The sequence below is a fragment of the Pteropus alecto genome, unplaced genomic scaffold (genome assembly GCF_000325575.1).
Source record: "Pteropus alecto unplaced genomic scaffold, ASM32557v1 scaffold107, whole genome shotgun sequence".
NCBI lineage: Eukaryota > Metazoa > Chordata > Mammalia > Chiroptera > Pteropodidae > Pteropus > Pteropus alecto.
Genome location: NW_006440619.1, coordinates 1,761,044 through 1,779,425, shown reverse-complemented (window position 1 = coordinate 1,779,425; position 18,382 = coordinate 1,761,044). Strand labels below are relative to the sequence as shown.

Below are 18,382 nucleotides of genomic sequence, written 5' to 3'. Positions count from 1 at the left end.
AAAAAAAAAAAGAGCAAAATCTGGCTTTGGAGAAGTTGTAAAAATCAGCTGCTTTGAAATTTGTTTTTCTTGGTACCTGTGGATCCAGTAGTAATCATGACTGCCCCCTATAGGAAAAGCATCAATAATCAATTTTATAATTGAGGAATGAAATAAAAGCATGGTATCAAAAATAATAAAATCTTGATTTCCTTTAGCATGCCAATTTTAAAATCACCTTAACGAATTTCTTTTTTTAAAGAAACTATAACATTGGGGAAATTACTCCTTTTGCAAAAGTTCTGAAACATGTTTTGGAAAGAGGGATCACCACCTTTCTTTAAGGCCACAAATTCACTGAGAAAAATTAAGGGTTATAATGAAAAAGTTAATTCATTTTTGCCATTTACTTGTAGAGAAAAATACAAACTCTTCATATTTATTGCTACTTAAGTGAAAAACAAGGTATATAAAACTTCAATTAAGACTAATCCAATATGCTTAATCTCAAGGAAGAGAATAAAAGAAGATAAAGAGGGAGAGAATCAGAAAAGAGAACAGGAAACAAAGAGCAGAAAAATTAGAAACAGGAGACAAAAAGAGAGAAAAAGGGAAGTAACACAGAGAAAGCACACAGTAAGAGACCCACACGAATATGGACAATTGATTTTTGACAAAGGTACAAGAGCAGTTCAATAGAGAGAAGAGAGTATTTTCAGCAAATGGTGCTGGAACAATTGACATCCATATACAAAAGAAAAAATGATCCCCAACCTATACCTCACATCTTGTACAATAATTAACTCAAAATAGATCAAAGACCTAAACATAGAACTTCAAAACTTTAAGAAGAAAGCATAGGAGAAAATCCTGAAGACCTTGAGTTAGGCAAAGAGGTCTTAGATATAAGAAAAAAATTAATTGAACTTTATAAAAATTAAAAGTTTTACTCTGCACATGACACTGTTAGAAGAATAAAAATACAAGCCACAGACGGGGAGAAAATATTTGTCTATCATATATCTGACTATAAAAAACTGTACCAAAATAAAGAACTCTCAAAAGTCAACAGTAAAAAAATACAATTAAAAATTGGGCAAAAGATTTAACTACACATTTCACCAAAGATATAGGAATGGTTAGTAAGCACAGAAAAAGATGTTCAACATCTTTAGTCATCAGGAAAATGCAAATTGAACCCACAATGAAACATCACTACATACCTACTAGGATGGCTACTGGCTATATATAATGAACAGGCAATAACAACATGTTAGCAAAAACGTAGAAACTGGAACCTATGTAAAGTATGGTGCAAAGGGTATTATTCCAAAAGATAGGATTCCATTTACATGAAATATACCAAAAATTATTGAATTTTACACTTAAAAGTGATGATTAACAGTTTTATTATTCGAAGTGAACATTTCATGGTTTTTAATACATTTAGAGTTGTGTATCCATCACCATGATCAATTTTAGAACATTCTCCTCACCCCAAAATGAAACCCCATACCCACCAACCTCTTATCATCCTATGCCCACCAACTCCACGCAACTTTCTCTGTATTTCCTTATTCATATGTAAATCAGTGTTGATACACCACATAAAGGATAAACTCATCACATCAATCGATGCAGTAAAAAAGCATTTGACTAGATACAGCACCCATTTATGATTAAAACACTTAATATTCTGGACATTTTAAATAAATGAAACTGACAATATATAATGGTCCTTTGTAACTGGCTTTTCTTTTCACTTAGCAGGAAGTTTTCGAGGTTCACCCATGTTGGAGTATCTATGAGTATTTCAATTCTTTGTATAAACTATATTTACCCATTCATTCTTCAGCTGAACATTTGGGTTGTTTCCACTTTTGGATTATAACTAATGCTACATATTCATGTGCAAGTTTTTATTTGGACAATCTATTTACTGGGTAACATCTAGGAATGCAGTTGCTGGATCATATGGTAAACAATGTGCAACCGCTTGAGGAACTGTCAGACTGTATTCCACAGCAGCTGCACCATTTTACATTCTCATCAGGAATGTATGAGGGTTTCCATTTCTCCACATCCTATCAACATTAATCACATTGAGCATCTTTTGGTCAACATTATTGGTCATCTGTATATCTTTAATGAAATACCACTACAGACATCTTAGAATAATTTTTTTAAAAACTGACAACACCAAGTGTTGTCAAGAATGTGTAACAACTGGAACTCTCATATGCTGCCGGTGCGAACATAAAATAGTACAGCAACTCTAGAAAAATATTTTAAGTTTCTTATAAAGTTAAACACAGAGTTACCATATGGCTCACCAGTCCCATTTCTGAGTATCTCTCCAAGAGAAATGAAAACTTAAGTTCACGCAAAAATATGTACGTGAATGTGTATAGCAGCTTTATTCATAATCATGATTCACCCAAAATTGGAAACAATCCCAACATCCTTCAACTGGTGAATGAACAAACTGTGGTACACCCATACAATAGAATACACCTCAGCAATAAAAAATTATGGAGTATGGATACACGCAAGAATATGTATGAATCTCAAATGTACTGTGCTAAGTGAAACAAAACAGATTCAAAAGGTTACATAGCATATGACTGCATTTATACGACATACTGTAAAGGCAAAACTATAGGAAGGGAAAACATCAGCTGCTGCCAGTAGTTAGGGTTGCAGAGAAGGGTTTACTCTAAAGGGATGGCAACAAATGATGTATGGGGGTGCCAGAAGTGTTCTGTATTTTGATTGTGGTTGTGGTTACTTGATTATGCATTTGTTAAAACTTATAGAACTGTACAAGAAAAAATGTTAATTCTGCTATATTTACATTTGAAATAAATAAAACAAAAAAGCAGTAAAAGAGAATCTAGAGTTAAGGAGCTCATTGGACAAGACTGTAGAGAGAAAAACAAGAAAATTAAGAGGATTAACCCAGGAAAGCCAATACCTAACCAACAGGAGGCCCAAAAAGAGATTAAGAAAATAGAGGGGGAGAAATGATGACAACATAAGGAAAATCCTAGCACTGACAGATATGAATATCTATATGTAGATTGAAAGGGTCCATGAAGTAGCCAGAACAATGAAAGCAAAAAAGATATCAGCAATGCACATAACATTTCTGAAGTTGGGAGATAGAAAAGATTCTAAAAGCTTTCAGAGAAGAAAAATAGGTCATATGCAAAAGATCACACATATGCATTGCAACCAAATCAACAGAACTATAGGCTAGAAATCAACGAAGTTGAATATTTAACCCATTTCCTGTTTGCCTGGAGATTACTCACCAGCACCTGTGGCTGCAGCATCTATCCCGAGAGATAACTAGCGGATTAGTCCTAACCTTACCCTCAAAGTTTGCCACAAAACATCTCGCTTTATTTTCACATCACTCTAGTATATCCTTAGTCTTTGGAAATAAATGATGACATGCTATTTATAGCATTCTGATTTTAGTAGTGGCATTTCCATTTACAAAACATAGTAATTCTCAATCACTGAAAATGTCAAATCCTAGAAAACACAGCATTCCTATGCATTCTAGAACAATTGTTAGCAAAGATTCATCTGGTGAATCCAATTTATGTATACATTTCTGTTACATTAGAATTAGAGACAAGCTCTGTTTATCTGTAAACTCCAAGAACAGTTTTTATATTTTATTTTTACATGGAAAACTAGTCAGATTTGCTTTGGCCTCAAAGAGCATGTTTACGTAAAATTAAATTAACACTGGCAGCGAGCTGCACTTTTTTTTTTCTAAATGAGAAATGAGTTAAGAGGAAATTATTGCCGACCTTGAATTCTATATCAACCTATCAATCAGATGAGAGAGGTGTTTTCAAACATGAGAAATTAAAATAATTTAATTTCCTTTCTCAGAAAGCTACTAGAAGATACTTGAAACCAAAACAAAAGTTAAACCACAAAACTCAAAAAAAGTGGGGGGCTGGGCATGCTGAGTCCTGGAAACAGAAGATTCAACACAAGAGCAAAGCAAAAGGAGTTTACAGGATAAGGATGAAGAGGAAATCCCAGGAGGACAAACATTCAGGAGGACTAGAGTAAACAACCAGTTCAGGCCAAAGGACAGAGAACTCCTGCACAGACACTTCAAAAAATAATACTAGAAATTATAGATAACCTAATGTATGTAATAAGAAAGATATATACCTCTGTTGGAGAATTTGAGGATGTTTCCATTGAAAACTGAGCAAATGAAAAATATTAAAATGAACATATAATACATGGCTCAGATGTGTACAATGTGTCAACACTGAAAATAGATCTTTAAGAACTGATAAAACTAAATGCTTGTTTTTTAAATTTAAGTATCTATAGATGTCCTACTGTGGAAGGGAGAGATAAAGCCTCCTCTTTCCCAGTAGGAAGTCTATAGATATTTAATTTTAAAAAACATGTTTGAACACATCACTCATAAAACATAAAATAGTATATGGTCACCTACAGGAAGTAGGATCAGATATGAGGAGTGGGACACAGAACTGCTGTTTCTTGTTATTTCTTGTTATAAGTCTTGCAGAACTAAGTTAATATATTATTTACATGTATTATCCTAATAAAAATTGAAAAAATTTAAAAGGAGGGGGAAAGATTAAGAGGAATAAGAGGTTCAAATTTCCAGGCATAAAACAAATAAATCATGGGGATATAATGTACAGCATAGAGAATATAGTAAATAGTATGATAGCATGGTATAGTGTCAGGTGGTTGGACTTAAACATGGTGATCACTTCTTTAGGTATATAAATGTTGACTAGATATGGGGTATATCTGAAAACTAATAACATTGTATGTTAGCTATATTTTAATAAAAAATCTTTTAAAAATTATAGAAAATTATTCGGTAAGCAAGAAACAGCAAAATAAACTGGGACAATAAGAATAATACTGTACCTATAAGGGATCTCTTACTTTACAGATAAAAAAATGAGTTCCAAATAATTATACGATTTGTCCAAGTTTTCACATCAAATCAGTAATAAGACTATAACTACATATTGTTGCACAATTATGAGGAACTGTACACCAAAGAACAGATATGAACAAAGGCTCAACGGTGCTTAAGTACAAGTTAAATTTCCCAAAATCAGTACAATAGTACTTTTTAAAAGAGCTGTGAGATGATACTAGACTTCAACCTGCATAACAGAAAGCCGTTTCTTAGGATTTAACAATCTGTATTTGAAATCGTAATTGGCTGGTTGTTCTTCCATAGCAAACTACTCCAATCCTATACATCTCTAGGACAGTGTTTCTCAAATGAAGGGCTTGATAAAACAGGAATTTGCTCCACTCTTAAGAGATTCTGATTCAAGTCTGGGGTGGATCCCGAAAATTTACATTTCTAACAAGTTCTCAAGTGATGCTGATGCTGCTGGTCCTGGACCACACTTTAAGAACCAGTGATCCAGAACGTGTTCACAAGTTATTAGTGTTTCTACAGAATTTCAAGGCCATAATTCTAGGAACACTGCATATTATAATCCTATCTTTAAAGTTTGCAATGCACATTAGCAATATGAAAGGATCTAAAAAATGCCAGTTACCTGCTTAACTTGGACCTGGCCTTTCCCATGAGGGAGAAAGGTCTGGAAAAGCCAGGTCAAAGTAAAGTAGGTAACTTTAGCATTCAAGTTATTAATGGTGTTTGATGCACTATAGCTCCTGCTTTTAAATCGTTTCAAAGTTTGAGAAATGTTGGTCTAGAAATTCTTCTGTTACCCTAAAGATGTCGGAATAGTTAAATAAGATACTGCATGTCAAGCATATAATAAGTGCTTAAGGACTGATTGCTGTGAGCTGCTACCTGACAAAGCAGTTCACTAAGAAATTATTCTTTGGTCAAAAAAATATACATAAGAACCAGAATAATTTCACCTAAATTCTACTGGAAATAGAACTAAAGTTAAAATATAGATCCCCAGAAGGTTTCTCCAATCCTGATATAGCTCCTCCCTTCGACACCTAAAAATAAATGGTAAGAAAAATGATTGCCTTAAAGACTTTTTAGGCACTAAAAGTGCTAATCAGTATTCTAGGTACTGATTGGAATGAAACAAATTGAAGAAAATAAAAATAACTTAAATGATGACCTTATTGACATTGTCATGAAACTGACATGCTTTAATTTGAAAATGTGATATCTTTTTAATTGCTAGAATTGTCTATTTCTTCTTTCACTGATCAAAAGGAGAAATTCCTTGTAATACAATATACAAATATTATAATTTTAAGATAATTATATTCTAAGATATTTCTAGTATATTAGAATTATATGTATAGATAATTCTAATATTTTAATTCTAACATAACACTCCATGTTTCAACCAATTAAATGAGGTATGTCTGAATTTTTTTAAAGCATCTATTATCTTCAACATACAAAGTATAGTTGCAAATGTATTTATGACATGGCTTTTGAGTTATTTTGGAGTTTGAGAGGCAATATGGTACCATGAAAATATTATGAACTTGTTTATGCCACTTTCATTTTTCTAGGTCAGTTTCCTCATCTGTAAAGTGAAAGACATGAGCTGCATAACCTCTAAGCTATTTCAGGTATAGTGAACTGTGATTCGACAGTAACAGATTTGCCCTCCCTTCAAGTTAGTCAAATTTGTGATCAACAATAACCATAAAAATAGCTTTCAGGGGAAGTAAACCTATTATCCTTGCAAATTGTGGGGTTGACTAACCAACACAAAAATGAATGATAAATCTTACCTTTCCAAAGGAAATATATAGACCTAGGTTTTTAGATGAAAAGTATTATAACTATGTGTGGTGATATATTATTAACTTATTGTGGTAATCATTTTGCAACATATACATACATCAAATCATTATGATGTATACCTTAAACTTATACCGTTATATGTCAACTATACCTAAATAAAACTGGAAAAAATTATGTGTATGTAACAACTTTCTGACAGAACCTAAGACAATATTAAGAAAACTTAATACCAAATAATTTATTTCAATTAATTTTTAGTACCAACTAAGTTGAGGAGCTATTTTGAGGCCAACTGGGGGAAATAGCTCAACTCCATAGAACCACTTTTAAAGTCTTTCATTACTTAAAAATAAGCTTTTTAAAAGATATTTTTTCCACTCTTTAATTCCCTCGCCCCCCCGCCCCACTTCCACCCTTGACCTATGGATGTTGCCTTTTCCCCTTAAGGGATGGATCTCTGAGGGCAGGACGTCTCCTCCCACACGCTGGCAGCATGTACCTGGGGCCTGGCCCGGGGCTCCACCTGGGGCGTGAACCCAGGACCTTCTGCATGTAAAGCAGACAAGCTAACTACTACGCTATGGAGCCATCCTCTTTAAAAGATATTTTTAACAGCACCCTGGAACTACCTGTCACTTCTTTTCATGGTGGTCATTTAAACACAATTAGCAAAGCAGGATTCATGAAGGAAGAGAACATAACAGCTCTAAAACAAAATTTGGTTACATGGCTCTATTCAACATCCTCCTCAAGTTTTAGGAAAGAGAAAACAGAAAATAATTTCCCAGAGCAGTGGTCCTCGTTCAAATACGCAAAACTGAAGTAACATTACCAAGAGCCACTAGCTTTCATTTCCTTCTTTTCCCTTCTTTCACCTGATAATGTATTCTAATATACATTAGGGAAAAAAAGAAAAATAGTATTTTACTTTAAAATATATCATATTGGCACAGAAATACTGAGGGTTGTTTTTAGATACCTACAATATCTAATCAGTCTACAGACAGGAGCTTTAGGAGAGAATGAAGACCAGAACATTATTTTCTTTGTTCTGATGCACTAAAAATACTACCCATTCACTCAGCCCTCTAAATAAACTTTAATTCTCTAACTATAACCACAACTGGAGACTGAATATGAAATTAAATATGAAAATCAATGAAGACTTTGCTTTCTGTATCATTAAGGTCTATATACTTTGATTCTAGAGAAATATCTCTAAGCCTATTCCTACTTAAAACAAAAACCCTAACCAAGTGAAAATTTATTATTTCAATGACATGTTTTATTCTCAAACATGTCACATAGGTGGTTTTGTCTTAGAAATCACCTACAAGGAAAGTTAGTTTTACTAATTCACAAATGGGAAAACAGAACCAGAATACTCAGGTTGAGGATTTAGGAATGTTTTTCACTCCTAAATTCAAGGAATGTATTAACCACCCACTTCATATTGGTAGTCACCAACCAACCAATATATTCTGTACAAAAGAGGAAATGACCAGTAAAACAGATGTAATATATGGCCCCTCACAGACATCATCCCAACAGTAACTATCAATTCAGCAAATACTTTAGAAGCACACTTGACAGTAAATGAGCAAATTACAATATGTATTGCTCTACCAAAGAACCTAATGTAGTATACCATAAAGTAATCACTACTAATGAAATTTCATTTTAGTCCCTTTTATCAACTAGAAACAGTGCTACACAAGATATTATGGGTTATAGATACTGAGTTAATACTACAATATTAAGGTTAGTTTCAAATTTGTTATGTTTTAAACTTGAGCAAAGTTAATCATTTGTTATATTATAAAAACTGGGAATTACTAAACTTAAATTTAATCAGCAGGTTTAATCATAAGGAGTCTAGAAGTTATCAGAATATTAATGAACCATGACATAGGAATGAAGTTACTGAAGTTGGCCTCAGCCTAGGGATTAACCTGGGGGCCTCAAGGTACCTGTAAACTCCCTGAAATTCACTGCAAAATGTATTTATGTGTGAGTAGATAGGGAAGCAAGATTTAAATATTTTGAAGGGCTCCATGACTCAAAGGACCTTAGAAAGCAGGGTTGTAGCCATCAAAATAAAATCATGATAGAGTATCAATCAATATAAATTGTACCAAAGATGTAGTAAACATTCAAAAAGACAATAAAGACCTAATAGAAGTGTAATACCAAAATAGATGAGATACCATGGTATAAAATCACCTCAAAATACTTTTTCAAGAATATCAAAGTCAAGAAGCATGTGCTACATTCCTGTTTGAAGAAGCTAGAATGATTTGCCGACCTTTTGTCTGGCCACCTACAAAAATTATAATTTAAAGAACTATACAATATAAAGATTGTGCTAGAATATTCGTGTAAGGAATTAACCATTTAAAAGGGAATTAAATTGTGTCACTTGGTGGTTATCCTAAACCTTTCTCCATGTAATCTTTTACTAGAAAACACTACATTTCTGTAAATGCTTCATCTTACAGTTTTCACTATGACATGAGGATTACATCTTTCTACCCAACAAGACACATACTAGATACTCTGAAGTCAAAGAATGTATGCAAGATGAGTGTTTCTGAGAATATCTAATCCTAATCAAGATAATGAGAAGAGTACTAAGTTACAGAAGTACATTTATCATTTATGAAAAGCCTACTGTGTATCAGGCAGAGAAATCAAGAATGAATAAGACAAAGTTCCTCTTCAACTGTTAAGAGTTCCTCTAGAGCAGGAATCAAGTCGAGTCCTCTGATACCAAAAGTAGACTTTTATTATGCATTTATGTTAAAAGACTAAATGAACAAATAAATGGGCCTAACATATTCAGGAAGTAAAGCTGAGAGTACCTAATGACCAATCACATATAAAGGATTGGAGATATATTAAAGCCTGGAGGACTAAATGGTGACTCCATTACTAGAGATAAGTTTCTAATATGAAAAGGACAAATATGATTTTAGTTTGGGGTACACTGAGTTTAAGGTACATAGAGAACAGACAGGCAGACATGACCAGTAAGCAACTGTAAATACCATTTGAGAGCTCAAATCAGAGTTGGGGGTCATAGAGGAAGTCAACACTAGAAGCTCTGGGAGTGATGAAAAATACGAAGAAATAATAAAGAGATGATGACCAAAAATGGAACCTAAAACAATTAAAGAGAAAATAAGAGCCAGTAAATAACTCACAACCAGGTAAACCAACTGGGGGTTTCTCCACATGAATTTTATGAGTAGAAATCCATATATAGAGTTATATAAAATATGTTATATACCTATGGCTAGCATACGATCTAAATTTCTTGGAATAGTCCTGGTTTCAAATATTCTGTCCTCCTGTCCCCACAAAATTATGGAAATATATTGGAATTCTGTGTTCTAATTACAACTCCCTGACCACCTTTTGGACGCTTAAGTAGCATACACTCCTTTTTCACATTATGCTGAGCTCAGTTTCATTTGCAAAATGGGACAATAACAGTATTTTATAGGGTGATTGTAAAGATGAAATGAGTTTGCACTTGTAAAATGTTTTGAATAGTACCTGATATATACTAAGCATGCAACAGGTATTAACTGTTGTTATTGTTCCCCATTCCCCCATAAAATATTGTACAGCAGAAAATCGACTGTACAAAATTATAATTGTACAGCAGAAAATCAATTACCACAAAATTATAAGGACCACCCATTCCAAATCTTTCCCAAAAGTCAATTTCAAATAATCTTCCCATACATTGCATTTCTCAGACTGTATGCAGATTTTTGGTCATCTCTGAAAATGTTTTTTACAAATCAGAGGAATTAAGTGCTTATACCATATATAAAGGGCCAAGAAAAATATCTGTATTACTGCTAGTCATTCCTAATTTTCAGTCTTGAAAAACTGCTTCCTCAAACTATCAAGTGGTACACATTTTTATATTGCCCTGTATCTACATGATTTGCCTTTAAAAGCTTACAAAGTAGTGCTCTAAGTTATCTAAAATCAGAAACTTGACAGTACTTTCAGATGACTGCTTTTAAATGTTCCAGAACCCTACATCAAGTTCATCAGTTGTACTCTTACCTACCACCAAATCCTTCCAGCTCTTTTCTCCCAAATTTTAAGCACACAATAATCTAAAAATCGTACTTCCCAAGGTCATCCTATCTCACATCATTTTTTCATCTACTACAGCTTCAACTTTCTATTACTTGTCAATCTTTGATCCTATCCACCATGTGAATTTCTCAAAATACTAAAAACTTTCTTTTGCTTCCTTATCCCTGGAAATCTAAATACCTCTGACAGAAAAATGCTAAATTAACTGCATTCCACTTACACACTGATTTCAAGAAACTGAAGCCCGGTCATGAAACCAATTTTACTTTATTGAGCACATATTTCTAACAGAATTCTGATTATGTTTTCATAAAAACCAGTAGGATGTAAACTTGGCAATTAATTTATCTTAGCCTCTTTCCTCATCTGTAAAATGGTAGTTTCACCAGATATTTTAAAAATTCTCTTCCAACTCCAAAACTCTACAATTCCGTCTTAAAGTCTTCATTCAATCTAGTATCAATTCTACGCATGGCATTTTGCTATATTCCCAAAACTCAGAAACCACAGATTTCTAAGTCATAACAGCAACAAGAAAAACCAATTAAATGTGGAATTTCTACTAAAATAAACTGGAAATGAACTTTCCTTCAAAGATATTAAACTAAAGTAAATAATAGGCAAACCAGTATAAAGAAACAAAAAGCTTACAACATATATTATAGTATGGTAGAAAAGAGCACAGGACTGGGAGTCAAGAAGCTGCTTCTAGTGGCAGCTCTGCCAAAGGCTGTTACTTCAGACAAGTCCTAACCTCCGGCCTTCTTCCTTTCCTCATCAGGGAAATGATGGGATTAAACCAGATGATTTTAGGGATTCTGCCAAATCAAAATGATTCTAAGATATCCTTTGATTTTTAAACCCCACATTTCACAATTGTAGTCAAGAGATGTCACTATACACAACTGACACCATTGGCTTAAGCTCTGCTAAATAAAATATTGGAATCTCGGTTTTGTGTTTTTGTGGGAAAGAAGCAAGTAGACGATCTGTGGTTCCATATTGCATTTTAGTTGTCTGAAGTTTGAGTAGATCCTTTCATTTTTTTTGATTCTCTATGCTTAGTCTTTCCTTCATGATATAAAATAACTAAAGACTGAGTGATCAATATAAATTTTAAGCAATTTTTTCTCAAATTAGAGAAACACCATTTATAAGAGCCTAGAAAAGTCAAATTCTCTTCATGGATTTGCACAGGATTTTTCCTACATTAGCATAATATTAACGTACAATTATGATTATGGTGCTGTGAATTTTCAACTGTGTAGATGTAGGTTACTCACTTTTTAGATTATTCTCAGCAAAATTTTAATCCAAGTTGGCTTCCTCCTGCTACCCAGAGTACTTCTCAGCCACCACCACCTACCATTAGTATGAATTTACTTTAATATTAACCTAAAACACAATCAGGAAAATAAATCTACAGAAACATTATATAATGTATCCCAAGTAAAATGTTTAGAATATTCAACATTTTAGAATAGTATAATGAATAGGTCTTTATAGTGAATGCTCTATTTGTATAGATGAACTACTGAACTTTATACCAGAAAACTATGAATATTTATAATCTATTTTATAGGTCTTGATACTACTCATAATTTCAAAACATATCTTGAATTATGTGAAGTTTAAAACCACGTAATTAGCCAATTATACACATTGGATCACTTATTCATTTGTAAAACTAATTTTGTAAGTACATAAATTATGAAGTCCTCTATGTTACAGTAAATGTTTCAATATCACTGAGAGGATTCTTAGAAAATAGCAGTAAGTCCTATTGGCTTAAGTCCTTTTGGTTTACTCTTCTCAAATCAGTAAAGCTTTGACATTAGGCACAATTATTTTATCACTGTCTATATTTTAGAGGAAAAAAGCGAACACACCCACTCCTCTCTTCAGGATAAAAGTAGCTTCTCCAAGTACAACAGGTCAACTGACTTGACGGTTAATCTTTTTTAAGGTAATTATTGAGCTTTTTTATTTCACAAAACATAATCCATCATTTTTACTTTTTTAAAAAATTTGATTCCTTGGATCATGAAGCTAAAGATGCTAACTCAAAAAATTTTTACAAGTTTGTTACTATTTCATTTTTTTATTCTAAGAAACATCAAACTAACTACATTTGAGATTCTTGTCAAAGTTTCGAACTTAATTTTTTTTCATAAATCCAATTCCATTTGAGATTCTAGGACACAACCTGTGAATGCTCACTACATATTTTACTATAATATAAAGATTAGGGGAAAATCTAAAAAATCTACTAAATTGGAATTAAGATCTGGACCCAAATGCTAACATTCACACCATAAAATTTCTAACATTCTATAGCTGTAGGAAGTTTATTAATTTATATTATTCTACAAATATATTTTATATACTTAATTTGATTTAACCACATTCCATAGGTTGGATTTGGGGGGTATTTTTAAAGTGTTGAGAGTTTAGTGTTATTTTTGTAATCCAACAACTTTATCCAAAAATGCAGAAAATTTTTCTGGCTGGCCAGGAGGAAAACATTTCAGTGTTGATAAGTCCATTGACTGTAACAGCCCAGGAAGCGTGCTAAAACAAAAGAAGAAAAATATTAGGTAACATGGGATAAAATTCCATAATTCATCTGCTGCCCACTTGATGACTGAGCCTAACTTCCAAGAATACTGTGATGCTTCTCAAACTGTACATAAAAATTTTAATGTATTTTATTATAGGTATACGTACTAAGATTAAAGCAATACAAAGAGCACTACAAGTCAATATCAATTCAACAAATATTTTAACTCTTATGTCGACTGAAATATTTCAGAAATGTTATTTCATGAAAGATGTGGTCACATGACTTTAGAACACTTCTCAGGACTGGGCAGATATAAATGAAAGCAAAATTAATTTATGAAAACAGAATAAACGAAACCAAAAGTTAACAGCTGCCAGACATGAACAATAAGCTGGGGAGACTACCAGACCATGCATGAAGATTGTAAAATAGCTTTGCCACTAATTTACTATCATAAATCCAATGTAAATTAAGCAATGTACAATCGCCATGCATGTTGGAAATAAGGTTCCAAACCACAACACAGAACTACTACGTCAGGAATTTAATTAAGCCAGCCACTTAAATTAGAACAGACATACAACCACCCAGCCTAGAATTAGGGCAGATAAATGACATATCTAAGATAAAAATGCAACCAATATTGACTCTTATGGCATTCATGTGTGTGACTTTCTTGAAATTAACATAAGGAAAAAAAAAGACTTGTACAGCTCCCTTTTCGGCCTGAATAGTCAGGATGTGCTAAGGAAATCAATGTTTTCCGTTCTTAAATGTACTGACATAAAATCAAAGCTGATTTAACATTTAAAATGAAAATATCCAACAAAAAAGTGTCTGGAAAAATTGAGTTACATACAACAAGATTACAGTTTATTCCTCTTTAAAAAATGTTAACCCCTAACAATCTCAACTACCCAAGGACAGATGTGCCCATTATCTGAAGCCCACATAATTTTGATTATCTAGATTCTTCTCAACTCCATATTACAAAGCCACCCTGACATTCCCTCTCCTCCATCATTATAGGGATTAAGACATCAACAATTTCTCCTGAAACAATGATCTGCCTCCTCTAAATGAGAACGGGAATCTTTGTTTTGTTCATTGATGTATGCTAAGTGCCTGGAATAATACCTGACACACAGTAGGTTCTCAATAAATATTTAATGAAAGAACAAGTATTTACTCGTGCCTAAGAGAAACGCAATAAAGTTAAAAGTTTACTATGTTCTAGCCCATTTCTTTGAAGCCTTATTTTCAAATTAATTTCAATTTATTATAACATAAAATATGTATTTTGCAATACTTTTATGGAGTCTTTAATTTTTAAAACATCAAATTAAGATAGCTTTTAAAGTCAAACAATTGGGAATTACTGACCTGACCCTTTGGCAAGCTTCTAGTGTCTGAAGAATTAACAGAAAACAAACCAGCAATTTTCTTCATCCTTCTATTGTGATGTCGATCAGTTCCTGTTGAATTCTAGTGTACTTATAGAAAATAATACCCCTTACCATAAAATAACTTCTCTGCTTAAAATACTCCAATGACTTCTCACTACACATAGAATAAAACCAGAACTTTTATATGGGCTATCCCAACCCAGCCTCATACTATATTCTTCCTATCTCACTACACTCCTGTCACACTAACCTTCCTGTTCTTCGAACACACCAAACTCCAAGCTCATTCCTAACTTCGAACCTTTTCAATTGCTGTTCCTTCTGCCTGTAGGAACATGACCAGCTCTTCCTTGTCAATCAGGTCTCAGCTCAAATGTCATATACCCAGTCATGCTTCCCTAACAATTCTATCTAATTAAGTCTTCACCCAAGCTATCACATCACCCTGTGGTTATTTTTCTTGTAACACATTTCGCCATATAAAATTATCTTGATCACCAGCAGTACATTAGCACCATGGGATTTTATTTCATGTTTACCACTGTATCCACAGCACCTAAAACAATGTCTGCTACGTATTAGGTACAGTTGAATTAAAATGAATGAGTAAATTTAATTTAGAAATTCCAGTGGATTTACCAAAGGCAAAACCTGAATTAGAAATAAGCAAATGCATTCCCTGAATGAAAATCTAAATAATGAACTCAAAAATTATATTCTTGGAGACTGGAAACACCCAGATGAACGTGTATACACACACACACACACACACACTCTCCAATATTCACATGCAATGATACAGCCATAGATACAAAAGAAATACAACACAGAGCTCACAGACAAAGTGGAACACAAATGAGAGGGTTCTGCAGGCGAGAAAATCAAAGTATGTTTGTAAGTGGGAGAAGGTAAGAGGTCGAAGAGACAAGACAGGTTAAGTAAGTGAGTAAGATCAGATGCGGAGAAATTAAGGCAAGAGGTCAAATAATCAGTCTCTAGTATACCTGCAGGTACAGTAGAAGAGATGCCCGTCTTTGTATAGCTGCTTTGCCAATTCCAGCTGATGATTGTTCATCAATTTTTCGTTTACAACCACTACAAGTGGTTTTCTTTTTTCCAGAGTCTCCAAACAGCTTCCTGCACCTACAAAAATAAATCAAATTTGTTAATAGTTTTTTAAAGTTATGGTGCTCCAAGCTTTGCACTAGAACTCTAAAGATGAAAGTCGTAGTTAGCGGAACTACAAAGCAGGACTTTTAATTATACATTCAACCAAAAGTATAGTTATCGGTTTCTCTGTAATGTTATAAACTTAACTTGAAAAATAATTTTTTAACACTGCCAACAATACGACCTATAATTCAGTGCTTTGCCATTTGTCCTATAGTAGTATGCCCTGGGCATGGGTCTCAAATATAACCTACTGTACATGTCTTTTCAAACACAGTAGAAAAAGCAAGTCTTTAATAGTGACAGGCACCAATAAAGAAAACTTTGACCACTCCTTATGAATCTGCCTGTGAGGTACCATCCCTAAAATATTCAGAGGTAAATCTCCACAAATGTGCATGTATACAATATTTGGGTCAATTCAACTTTGCAATCTGAAATCATTTGATAACTTTATATGGGAGCAAGGAGATTAATAAGTGAGTAGACAAATCCTTTTTGGATAATGATAGAGTAATAAAAAAAAAAAAAAAACAGAGCTGAACACCAGACTTATCTTTCTATCATTTACTGACTGGACAAATTACTTAACCTGTCTCAGTTTCTTCATCTGTAAAATGGAGATTCTAATAGTACTTTAGTTCATATGATTGTTTAGGATTCAAACAGTTTTATACTCAAAGCACATTCGACAGTACCAAAAGCTGTTAGCTATTATGCTATACATTCCTAATCACGAATGTTAAGTAATGTCTATCTCTAATGACTTCTCTTTCCAAACTAGGCTTTTTAAGAACCAGGAAACTTACTTCCTCACTTATTCAACAATCAAAATTGCAATGCTTCCCAAAAGCAGTTCTTCTGACGGTACTGGCAGTTTAACTAGATCAGGACGGTTCTTTGACGAGCAAGCAATGATGTACAATATATGCTCGTTCTAGAATATTTTTGACTGCATTCATTTCACCTTCACGGTTAACAGAAACGTAAAACATCTTTCAGAGCCGATTTCTCTATGACTCTAGTGATTTTATTCTACCTCAAGAAAAGGTTCGAGTTTCTGTTCTTATTGTCTATCAAAAACCAAACTCTAAGATTCTAAGGCACTTTACCTGCGTGACTAATAACAAGATCTGCTTTATCAAGGTCTTCTTTCAATGAATCCTTGTACCTGTAAACTTCCAGAGTAAATGACTCAGTACTGAATGGTTCAGGTACCACCTTTCCTCTACCTATTTGTAGGACGAGTCGGTTGTAACCAAGGCACTTGATGATCTGAAACAGGAAAAAAAAGCGGGCCTTTTAAATGTTTCTGTAAAAACAGCAATAAACAAATCCTAAAGTCAGTGTTCAGATCCGAGCACTGGCTGCCGAACAGCTTAAATGTAGCCGATTTTCAGGTAGTTTTCCAAAATGACCCCCTCTTCCACGTCCCGGGCCCCGACAAAGTACCTCACTAGCCCAAATGGATCTGAGCGATCCAGCTCACCGAATTGTGAAAGAAATCTGGGATTGGGCAAAGATTCTGAAACAGGCGCCGAAAACTCGGGGAAGACCAACTAACAGCTTCGTTCGGCCTCCCGGATCCGGCTGTGGAAACCACCAACCCTCGGGAGGGTGCCTGAGGAGAAGACGAAGAGCGGGAAGGGTACGGCGAGGGCAGCGCGCCTACCGGGACGAGCCAGGCCCAGCCGGGTCGAGCCTGGCCGCGGCTGGCTGAAGGAGTGCGGCTAGGAGACTGGCGCCAACCGCGCGGGCCACAGCGAAAATGAGGAGCTGCGGCGAGGCAAGCCCGCGCCAGAGAGGCGGAGACACTGGGAGGAGCGAAACCTGAGAACGAGGAGACAGAGGCGCCGAATGGGGGGAGGGAGGGCGGGAAAGCCGGGGAAAGTACAGGAAGGAGCTGCCCAGGAAGTCTGCGGGGAAAAGAGGCGGGGGCCGCTGAGACGCGGGGGAGCCAGAGGCGGGGCCTAACCGGGCGTGGGGAGGAGCCAACAAAGGGGAAGCGGCCCCTGAAGTACAGCTGCCGGGGTTCTTTCCCACCGCGCGGGAGGTGCGAGGTTACCAAGGCTGGACGTAAAGATGCCGGTGGGCGAGTGGCGAGCTAAGCGCGGCGAGCCTGGCTTCGCCTGCCCGCCTCCCCCACTCACTTGCAGACTGTCGTGCGCCGACACACACGCAATGAGGTCGTCAAAGCTGGTGGTCCCCACAGTAACAAACACACACTTCATCGCGCGGGTTCCGAAATCCCGAATCATAGGGCCCGGATGTGACGTACCGAAGGCCACGAAGGCGGCTGTCGCGGCGCTCGGCGGGGGAGGAGGTAGTCGGCGGAGACCGCCGGAGGGCGGGGGTGGT

The 18,382-nt window shown here is 35.1% G+C and overlaps 1 protein-coding gene across 1 annotated transcript in view; it reads right to left on the bottom strand.

Moving 5' to 3' along the window:
* Positions 1 to 18,304, bottom strand: part of ALG13 (ALG13, UDP-N-acetylglucosaminyltransferase subunit) — a 64,707-nt gene extending 46,403 nt beyond the window's left edge. Inside the window, 5 exon segments of the mRNA XM_025050560.1 lie at positions 13,345 to 13,456; positions 15,859 to 15,997; positions 17,137 to 17,299; positions 17,514 to 17,645; positions 18,175 to 18,304. Coding sequence (XP_024906328.1) covers positions 13,345 to 13,456; positions 15,859 to 15,997; positions 17,137 to 17,299; positions 17,514 to 17,645; positions 18,175 to 18,282 — 654 coding nt within the window. The 5' untranslated portion in view covers positions 18,283 to 18,304.
* Positions 18,305 to 18,382: the final 78 nt, after the last annotated feature.